General features: G+C 43.1%; 1 protein-coding gene across 1 annotated transcript in view; it reads left to right on the top strand.

Annotated features, from left to right (window-relative positions):
• Positions 1-799: 799 nt before the first annotated feature.
• LOC104397333 (butyrophilin subfamily 1 member A1-like) overlaps positions 800-11,162 on the top strand; it is a gene marked incomplete at its 5' end in the record, with an annotated part of 20,544 nt that continues 10,181 nt past the window's right edge. Inside the window, 3 exon segments of the mRNA XM_010007285.1 lie at positions 800-1,144; positions 2,254-2,346; positions 2,349-2,525. Coding sequence (XP_010005587.1) covers positions 800-1,144; positions 2,254-2,346; positions 2,349-2,525 — 615 coding nt within the window.

Raw genomic sequence — 11,162 nt, 5'->3', positions numbered from 1 at the left:
TCAACAAGGCCAAGTGCAAGGTCCTGCACCCGGGTCGGTACAACCGCAGGCACAAATCCAGGCTGAGGGGAGAATGGATTGACAACAGCCTGGAGGAGAAGGAACTGGGCGTCTTGGTAGATGAGAAGCTCAGCATGAGCCAGCAGTACACTTGCAGCCCAGAAGTCCAACCACATCCTGGGCTGCATCAAAAGAAGTGTGGCCAGCAGAGCCAGGGAGCTGATTCTGCCCCTCTGCTCTGGTGAGACCCCACCTGGAGTGGTGTGTCCAGTTCTGGAGCCCTCAACATAAGGACATGGAGCTCTCGGAGCAAGTCCAGAGGAGGCCACAGAGATGATCCAAGGGCTGGAGCAGCTCTGCTTTGGAGACAGGCTGGGAGAGTTGGGGTGTCCAGCCTGGAGAAGAGAAGGCTTTTTTGAAGGGGCTCCAGGAAAGCTGGGGAGGGACTTGGGACAAGGGCAGGGAGGGATGGGATGAGGGGGAATGGATTAAAACTGGAAGAGGGGAGATTGAAGTGAGACATGAGGAGGAAATTCTTTGGTGTGAGGGTGGTGAGAGCCTGGCCCAGGTTGCCCAGGGAAGCTGTGGCTGCCCCATCCCTGGCAGTGTTGAAGGGCAGGTTGGATGGGGCTTGGAGCAGCCTGGGCTGGTGGGAGGTGTCCCTGCTCTTGGGGGGGGGGGTTGGAACTTGATGATGTTCTAGGTCCCTTCACAACCCAAACCATTCTATGATCCCATGATTCTCAGACTCCACAAAAACCTCACAGTTGTTTCTTCTGCCCCCGGGGGTTTCTCCCAGCTCTGCTCAACGTGACAGGACCCCCCGGCTCCATCACCGTGGCCGTGGGCAAGGATGTGGTGCTGCCCTGCCACTTCTCCCCAGGGCAGAGCGGGGACCTGGAGGTGACCTGGTTTCGGGAGCAGTTCTCGCCCTTCGTGCATCGCTACAAGGGGGGCCAGGACCAGTACGGGGAGCAGATGCTGCAGTTCCAGGGCCGCACGGCGCTGCCGCGGGACGGCCTTGCCAGGGGCAGCGCGGACTTGAAAATTCTCCGTGTCCAACTGTCTGACAGAGGGAATTACACCTGCTTTATTCACCGTGACCCAGATTACGATGACGCTGTGGTGGAGCTGAAGGTGACAGGTCTGTAGTTCATGGCTCTGGGACCTCCAGTTTACTTGCTTGAATCTTCGTCCCTGTCCTTCCCAGCAGTGGTTTCAGGTTGTTGCTTTGGAAATGGTTTTATTAAGTCCTGTGGTTGAAAATACCAGGAATATCTCAGAGAGGTAAAATTGCCCACTGAGGAGCCACAAGTTGCTCGTGAGGTGTGCTACCTGCTTCAGAAGTGTTCTTGATGTTATTTTCTTAATATAAGTGGGTATGAGGAAAAATTTGGCATTGGGTAATGTAATAAGAATCTTTTGGTTTGCATGTTTATATTTTAATAACCAGGCCTGCAGGTTGTTTTGCTGCAGTAGTAGCCTCGAGGGCAGATCTTTGAGTTATGTGAAAATGACTGCAAGAAACTTCATGACTCCAGGTGACACGTCTTCAAAACCCCCTGGGATTTGTCAAAATTCAGCCCTTCTTGTCAGGGAGGGGAACCTTATTGGCCAGGCCACCTTATTCTCCCAATACCCACCATCCTGTGACCAGCAAGAGAGGTGATTCTCCCCCTCTACTGAGCTTTGGTGAGACCCCCCCCTGCAGTGCTGGGTCCAGTTCTGGGCTTCACCCACAAGAAGGACATAGAGCTGTTGAAGTGAGTCCAGAGGAAGTAACAAAGAAGAATAGAGAGCTGGAGCAGCTCTGCTCTGGAGACAGGCTGGGAGAGTTGGGGTGTTCAGCCTGGAGAAGAGAAGGCTCCAGAGAGACCTTAGAGCAGCTTCCAGTGCCTGAAGGGGCTCCAGGAAAACTGGGGAGGGACCTCGGAAAAGGGCAGGGAGGGAGAGGACAAGGGGGGATGGATGAAAAGCGGCAGAGGGAGATTGAGGTGAGACATGAGGAAGAAATTATTTGCTGTGAGGGTGGTGAGAGCCTGGCCCAGGTTGCCCAGGGAAGCTGTGGCTGCCCCATCCCTGGCAGTGTTGAAGGGCAGGTTGGATGGGGCTTGGAGCAGCCTGGGCTGGTGGGAGGTGTCCCTGCCCATGCAGAGGGGTTGGACTAAATTATTCTTAAGGTTGCTTCCAAACCAACCCATTCCATGATTCTGTGGCTCCCCAGGATCACCCAGCACTCTCTGTTTCCCGCAGCCAGCGGCTCTGCCCCCCGCCTGGCCCTGCAGCGCTACCAGGACGGGGGGATCCGGGTGTCCTGCCGCTCGTCCGGCTGGGTCCCACAGCCCCAGAGGATCCCCAGGGCCAGCACCTCCCGTCTCTCTCGGAAAATATCACCCAGGACCAGAGCGGCCTCTTCACAGCAGAAAGCAGCATCATCCTCACCAAGGGCATGAGGCAGGAGCTCTCCTGCTCGGTCCGACATGCCCTGAGCAGCGAAGGACAGAGATCAGCTCTTTACATCTCAGGTGAGCCGGGGACATTGCCCTGCTGGTGTTCCCGAGGGAGCTGCCCTGGGCAGGGACCTGCAGGTGCACTGGGCAGCTGCATGTTCAGCAGATCTGGGGCTTCCCCCTGCAGGTGCAGAGCTCTGCAGCTCCAGGTGGCACTTGGGTAGAGAAGCTGCCAAACTTCACCCATTGAGTCTTGAAGTGCAGGTTTAGGGGGTAAGAAGGCAGGGCTCACTGGAGCTGAGTTTCATAGAATCATAGAATCATAGAATCTTAGGGGCTGGAAGGGACCTCCAAGATCATCTAGTCCAACCCCCCTGCCAGAGCAGGGTCACCTAGAGTACATCACACAGGAACGTATCCAGGTGGGTTTTGAATGTCTCCAGTGAAGGAGACTCCACAACCTCCCTGGGCAGCCTGTTCCAGGGCTCTGTCACTGTCACAGTAAAAAAATTTTTCCAGATATTCACCTTGAACCTCCTATGCTCCAATTTACACACATTACCCCTTGTCCTATCACTGGTAATCACTGAGAAAAGCCTAACTCCATCCCCCTGACACTCACCCCTTACATATTTGTAAACATTGATGAGGTCACCCCTCAGTCTCCTTTTCTCCAAGCTAAAGAGACCCAGCTCCCTCAGCCTTTCCTCATAAGGGAGATGTTCCACTCCCTTAATCATCTTCGTAGCTCTGCGCTGGACTCTTTCAAGCAGTTCCCTGTCCTTCTTGAACTGAGGGGCCCAGAACTGGACACAATACTCCAGATGTGGCCTCACCAATGCAGAATAGAGGGGGAGGAGAACCTCTCTTGACCTACTAACCACACCCTTTCTAATACACCCCAGGATGCCATTGGCCTTCTTGGCCACAAGGGCACATTGCTGGCTCATGGTCATCCTCCTGTCTACCAGGACCCCCAGGTCTCTTTCACCTACACTACTCTCCAGCAGTTCAGCCCCCAACCTGTACTGGGACATGGTGTTGTTCTTCCCCAAATGTAAAACTCTGCACTTCCCCTTGTTGAATTTCATCATGTTTCTCCCCGCCCAACTCTCCAACCTATCTAAGTCTCTCTGAATGGCAGCACAGCCTTCTGGTGTGTCAGCCACTCCTCCCAGCTTAGTGTCATCAGCAAACTTGCTGAGGGTACATTCTATACCCTCATCCAGGTCGTTGATGAAGATGTTGAACAACACCGGTCCCAGCACCGACCCTTGTGGGACTCCACTAGTAACACACCTCCAACCAGATTCTACCCCATTGACTACAACTCTCTGACTCCTTCCTTTCAACCAGTTCCTAATCCACCTCACTTCCTGGTCACCAAACCCATACCTGATCAACTTATCCACAAGGATGCTGTGGGAGACGGTGTCAAATGCTTTACTGAAATCAAGATAAACCACATCTACCGCTCTACCATCATCTATCCACCTAGTAATTTCCTCATAGAAGGCTATGAGGTTAGTCAAACATGATTTACCCTTGATAAAACCATGCTGACTGCTCTTGATGACCCCCATGTCCTTGATGTGCCTGGAGATAGTCACAAGAACAAGTTGTTCCATCACCTTTCCAGGGATGGAGGTGAGGCTGACCGGTCTATAGTTACCCGGGTCCTCCTTCTTGCCCTTCTTGTAGACTGGAGTGACATTTGCTATCCTCCAGTCCTCAGGCACCTCACCTGTTGCCCATGATTTACTGAAGATGATGGAGAGTGGCCTAGCAATGACCTCCGCCAGCTCCCTCAGCACCCTTGGGTGCATTCCATCTGGACCCATTGATTTATGGATGTCCAGATTACTCAACTGATCCCTAACCCAATCCTCATCTACCATGTCAAACTCTTCCTCTATCTTGACTTCTTCTGGGGCTATATGAATCTGGGGCTCATAGGGAGACCCTGCAGGAGTGAAGACAGAGGCAAAGAAGGCATTCAGCACCTCTGCCTTCTTTATATCCTCTGTCACCAGGGCTCCCACCTCATTCCTCAATGGGCCAATATTGCCTCTATTGCTAGTTTTGCTAGCTATGTACTTGAAAAAGCCCTTTCTATTATCCTTAACCTGACTTGCAAGGTTAAGTTCCAAGGAGGCCTTAGCTTTCCTAATTGCCTCCCTACATCCTCTGACAACAGTCCTATATTCCTCCCAAGTGACCAGCCCCTCCTTCCATGATCTATAGATTTTCCTTTTCCACTTAAGTTTGCCCAGTAGTTCCTTCTTTAACCATGCAGGTCTCCTAGCACCCTTACTAGATTTCCTAACCATTGGGACACTCTGATCCTGTGCTTGCAAGAAGTGGTCCTTGAATGTTGACCAGCTATCTTGAGCTCCTTTATTTTCTAGCACCCTGTCCCATGGGATTTCCCTTAATAGATGATTGAGGAGACCAAAGTTTGCCCTGTGGAAGTCCAGGGTTCTGGTCCTGCTGGGTATTTTGTTCCTTCCACACAGGATATGTACTCATATAAAATCTGTTTTGTTGTGATTACATCAGCTCAGTTAAGATTTTATTAGCATTTAAATTCTATCACCATGCCTTACAAATTAGGTAGTTAATATTGTACAAACAAGGCAAACAAATAATTATCTTACTGTATTGCTTAATAATCTACCTGGTCTTCTGACATTTTTCAAAAAGAATTTTCAGCTTCAGTACAATACATTTTTTTTCTACTATGTTCTTGTTTGTTACACAGTTGTCAGGCTTTTCACTCTCAGTCTATCCTTCTTTCTCTCTTTCTTTACCTTTCTTCTTTTAGATTCTGTAGTATTGCTACATTAAAAGAGAAAGCAAGGAGACTTGCTATTAAGGGGAAGAAATTCAAAGTAGAGTGAAAAGTCATAGCAGTACTGTGAATAATTAGAATGCAATGATTCTTTGAAATATAAATATGTGTAATTTTGTAGGAGTGTAAAATGGTTTGGTTTTTTTGTCCCTTGTTTTTTCTTTCTGGGTTTCAGTGTTTAGGAGTAAGGTAGGACAGGTAACAGCTTCTGTTGTTCAAATTTAAAAAAATGGAAGAGAATATTTCAGATTATCCCATATTTTGTTTTATTTTTATTTTTCTATTATAACCACTTATTTATTTGTTTATTTGTTTTATCTAAATGTTGCATTTTAAAATGCTTTTAAATTCCCTCTTTCAGAGGTTTACCTTTTCTGAATTCACAGCTCAGCAAATCTGCAGGAATTCAAAACTGTTTCTCTACCACCACATTTGTTTTTATTATGTATGTCTTCAAAAAGAGGTTATTCTAAACATTACAGATTTACCTATGGATAAGAAATCATGAGTTATAATATTATCTTTTCCAATCCTTTCAGTTCTCAGTTTTCTCAGTCTAGCCTTCTCTTTGACTCAAAGATTCTTCCAAGTTTAGTCCACATTGAAACTTGTTCTGGTTCTTCTACTCCAGAACACTTTACCTATCTCTATTTTTTCCTGTATTTTCTTTATTTTAGAAATTCTCTATTCAGTCAAATCATATATTTGCTCTTCTTACAGCACTGCTTTTCTTTAGGTTCCACTGTAAAATCATTAAAATAAGAAGCTTTTAAAGGCCTTTCAATAGCCCTTGGAAAAGGTCCTATGTATATATTTTGGGGGAAAACCTCCCAAAATCTGCATGGAGTGTTTAGACCCTATGTAAAAAAAAAAAAGGAAAAAAAAAAAATAAGTCTTGAAGGCTGCTTTCTCTATTCTCTGTTCTAGAGAAGTAAAAGCATGGTCCTTTCTTTGGAAAAGAGAGGAGAAATTGATGAGAATTAAAAGGCCTGTTCTTAGCAAAATCTTAGCAGGTCTTCAAAAACAGCTCAAAGGGGAGTTTTTTTACTGATTTATGTAAATAGAAAGGCAAAGTTGTCAGAAGCCCAATACAAAATATGGAGTAAAGTTCTTAATCCCCACTCCTAGACATATTATTATTATTAAATCAGAGTAGTTAGGTTGGAAGGGATCTTAAATATCATATAGTTCCAACCTCCCTGCATGGGCAGGGACACCTCCCAGTAGACCAGGTTGATCAAAGTCCTGTCCAGCCTGGCCTTGAACACTTCAGGGATGGGGCATTCACAACTTTTCTGGGCAACTTGTTTCAGTGCCTCATGCCCCTCATGGTGAAGAATTTCTTCCTAATATATAATCTAAATCTACAGTCTTTAAGTTTGAAGACATTACTGCTCATCCTGTAGCACTGGTATTAATAAGTTTGCAGAAAATGTTTTGACATTTTGGCATTTTTTTCATTAACACTAATAGCATTAGGTGTAACAAAAGTGTTAGTTTAAAATTCTGGATACAGAACAGAAGTGAGAATATGCTCGTTCTATATGCATCTGTATAACTGCAATATCTTTTCCTGCTTCATCCAGTGACAATCACAGCACTATAACTGACTTTGGAATTCCAGGCAAAACTTTGTCAGGATAAATATTGATGAATTAGAGTGAACTGAGGGGGAAGGCAGCTTGAGTGTCATCCAGCAAGGATACACATGTAAGAAAGACTTTGTGGAAAAGGCACCTAGATAAAAATAATTTGTAATTTCCCTTTTAGATAGGGAAAAGCAACATCACTTCCTCTTTGGACGTATGGGTAGATGGGTGTGTGTCACATCAGCAGGTTCTGCTAACAAGACAATAGGATAAATATAGCCCTCAAATCTTCAGCAATTCTACTAGATGAGATATAGGTTTTCTCTTTTATTGCAGTTTTCCATATACATAGCTTGGGTTAAAATTTCAAGTGAAATGCATTGCCCTGTGATGCGTTATGTTGCATCTGATCAATCACAATAGACTGTGTTTCATCTTGTGGTGTGTGTTATCATTCTAGTTATCTCACATTACAAAATGACATATCATGTTGGAAATTAGAATCATAAGGAGGACCATTTTTAGAGATTACATTTACGGGAAGTGAGCTGTCAAATTCAGACTACTTTTTCAAGGTGTAGGCTGTTATCAGTGTGGTGCCCTTAACCCTAAACGCTTGCAGAATTGCTTGTCCCAATCGAAGGAATATTATTATCAAGTGAGAGTGATTCCTACACATAGGTTTTTTTGTTTGTTTGTTTGTTTGTTTTAATATATTATTGCTTCATCTCAAGGATTTGCTGAGAAACTTTAAGCCAGAAAACTATTTACTCTGTAACTTTCACTACTTTTTGCATCTCACTCTCTTCAGAAAATGCTGTTGCAACTCCTATTGCATCAGAAGCCTAAGTAATTCTTTAAAAGCTTTTAAACACCTTCTTCTCTCCGCAAGAACAGGAACATTGTGTTCATCTAGCCTTCCCTTCCTGAATTTCTAACCCCAAAGAAGCAGAAGCAAAGTGGCAAGTTCCTATAAGGCTTTTTAGTCAGAAAGCAAATAATTAGGTTTACATATTTGAGTTTGTAATGGAAATAGAAGTCTCAATTACCATCTATTTTTAAAACTGCTTTTCTATTTCAGATTGTCTACAATCCTTTCCTTGTCAGAAAGAGGAAATCATGCTTTGTAGCCTACTTAACTTATGTAAAATAAAGAGCAGGGCTGATATGAAGTATCCACACATTGGAGAAAGAAATATCCTTCTTGTGTGAGGTGCTCACCTCTGTGGATAAATATGACAACTGAACACATCAGTGTATCACATCTTTACCTCCATTCTTACAGAGCATTACTTCCCTCTGTTCAGTGTCCTCACCTACGGAATGTATATTGAGAAATATTGGGTATTACTGTTCTGTGTATAATCAGATTTCATTTCAAATCTGTTGTTAAAGGAAACTTAATATTCCAACAGCACATTACATAATTATGCAAAAAATTATGTGTTGTAGACTGATTGGTTATGTAAGATGATCCCTTTTCATTTTTCTCCACATCCTTCACTCAGGTAATAATCTCATATACTTCTACCTATTTCTTCATTGCTTTATCATGAGAGTTTTCTGTCATTTCCAGAGGGCTTGAAAGAGTTGCCCCAGATTGTATGGGTGAGACTTGCAAGTAATTTATGAAATCACGTGGGAAAACAGAGGATTCTGTAAAATCTTCTCCAAGTGCTTTAAACTGAAATAGCAGGAGAGAAAAGATAAACAGCTGCTAATTTCTAGTGCTACCGAATGCTGCTTTATTCTGCACTCGGACCACAAAGAAGTATTTTCTGCATTGACAAAAGGAAGCAACTCTTGCAAGCAGCTAGAGAGACAGTGAGTTTAAAAGGTTCAAACAGCATTGCTTCTAAGCAGACTATTCTTATACAGTTTAAATAAAACGGTTAGATATTTTACAATGTTTTGACATTTGCCTATTTCTTGATAGAAAAGTAGCCAAGATGCAGATGCTGTAGCAGGAACTAGAGTCAGACTCAAGAGACAAGTAAAACACTGTTGGGTCACTGTTGAGTTAAAAAAACTTCTGAAAAAAAAACTTAATATGTAAAATTCAGGTAGATTCCTTTTACTATGACTTCCAGGAAATAAGATGGTTTTAATTTCTGAGCATGATGCACTGCCCTTTGCAGTGTTATGGCAGGTTGCACCTGATCAGTCATGCTGGATTATACTGCACATCAAAGCAAGTGTTATGATTCCAGTCACATCAGATTAGAAAATGACATTATCATGTTGGCAATTTGAATTCAAGTCTTTTGAAGGGTAATTTTCAAGTGTGGGATTAAAATATCTATCCCAGTCAAAGGTCAATAGGCACACTTCAGATATCAAATATGCAGTATTTGGCACATTTCCCCTTCCTTTCTACACTGCATTGATGAAACCAGATGCAATAGAGATGAAGGAGGAAGAAATAAGGCAAAAGAACACACAGTTAAAACATCAGTATCTAAACTACAGCTGAAAAATATCTGCAGCAAATGGAGAAATAAAACTGAATGTTGATAGCACAAATTTGTGTGTGATCACATAGACATGGAAATGAAGGAACGGATATGACTGTGCAGTAACCATTAAGAATTGTGTCTCCTAGCCTTTACCATAATACATATACAGATGTGCTTCCATTGTATATACTTATGTCAGAACTCACCTTTCATCTTCTTGTTTCTAAACACTTGCATTTGAGATAAATATTTGGGAGACAGATAGAGCCAGGACTTGTCGTCCAGATACAAGAAAGTCAGAACAGCTTTAATTGTTCTTTGCTCTCTCTTAACCCTGGGTTGCTCTAACATTGCCAATGTCGTTTAGATATCTCAAAAGCTGACACAGGAAGTGTTATCAATTCTAGCCTGTTGTTTTATATAGAACACCTGCCAATCGCAAATTTGTAACTGATCATCTTGTCTTCTGAAGGCCCTCCTTTAGCTTGTTTGTGTCTTGTTTGTTTGTTTGTTTGTTTCTTCCCAGAAAAAGGTAGGTATTTTACTTCCTTGGTTTATTCAGTTTCTTATGAAAAAATACTGTGACTTAATGCAAGACTTAGAGGCATGCTAACATCATCATCAAACCCTTGGTCCTCTCTTGCTGCTGTGGTGAGGCTTCAGTCCATAAGGCAAAGGCTATAAGAACCCTGTTTGAAAGGTCTTCAAAGATCCAGCTGTCACTGTGGCTGTCACCATCTTCCCATATAACATCAGGTTTTCTGGGTCTTATGAGTCAGCTCCATGTCAGTAATGAAAATCATGACACACGGCAGTCTTTTTCTTTTCCAAACCATTTTTTTTTAGGCCTGTGAGGTGAAAAACAATTGCTGGGAAGGTGAAGAAGTAGCACATGTGTGCAGAAAGAGGTCAGGTGGATTGCACACACTCACCATTGGTTCATTCACTGATGTTCAGTGAATGCTGCTGCACACATCACATTGTGACAGTCCTGTCTCTTGAACATACTGCTACCAGGTATTTAGAAATTTTAAAACTTGTCTGATTGTAGCTGGGTGGAGTCTGCCTAAGTCAAAGGGATTTTACCTGAATCTGGGGATCTACCTAAGTTGAAAGTGATGCATAGTTACAGCTGTACTGTGGCTGAGAGGCTTGAATGTGACAAGAAGTAAAATCCTATGGAAAGTTGTATTTTGAAGATGATGCTGGCCTCTGACCCACACAGTCTGAAGAAAGCAATATGGTTTTTTAATTACCTTTTTTCTTCTAAAATTCTCTTTGTATGTCTACTTATATAATGTAAAAAAATATAATACAGGCAGATGCTGCAATTTGAGGATCGTGGAAGTGCTGTTTACAAAGGACCATTGAAGATCATCAAGCTCTGTCTCCTACTTAAGCATAATTATCACCAGCACTCGATCATAACAGTCATGAGTTAGTCTTAAAAAACCTGAGTCTTAAAACAGTTTTAAAACCCTTAAAGTCCATAGATTCTAGTCTCACTGAACTTATCTTCTCCACAAAGCACATAATATGTAAAGGACTATCTATAGTTACTTAAGAAACCATTTTATTTCATTTTTTAATTTATTATAGAAGTATGTAATAGGTCTATAGCTAATTCTTTCAACATGTGTATTTATGTCAATTTTAAGTTTCTAAGTTCAGGCAACATTGTTGAAGGACATATTCTGTGATGAGTCCGTAACTGAGTAAAAACAATGCAGTGAGAAATGCAGTCAAACTCTTTTGGGAAGCAGCTAGGTCCCTGGATATTCCTTCAAAGCTTTGAAAGCCTATGTTTTGGGGATAC

This window comes from Chaetura pelagica, unplaced genomic scaffold, assembly GCF_000747805.2.
Source record: "Chaetura pelagica isolate M959 unplaced genomic scaffold, ChaPel_1.0 scaffold441, whole genome shotgun sequence".
In the NCBI taxonomy this organism is placed as follows: domain Eukaryota; kingdom Metazoa; phylum Chordata; class Aves; order Apodiformes; family Apodidae; genus Chaetura; species Chaetura pelagica.
The sequence above is the reverse complement of the archived record's forward strand: the minus strand, read 5'-3'. Positions and strand labels throughout refer to the sequence as shown.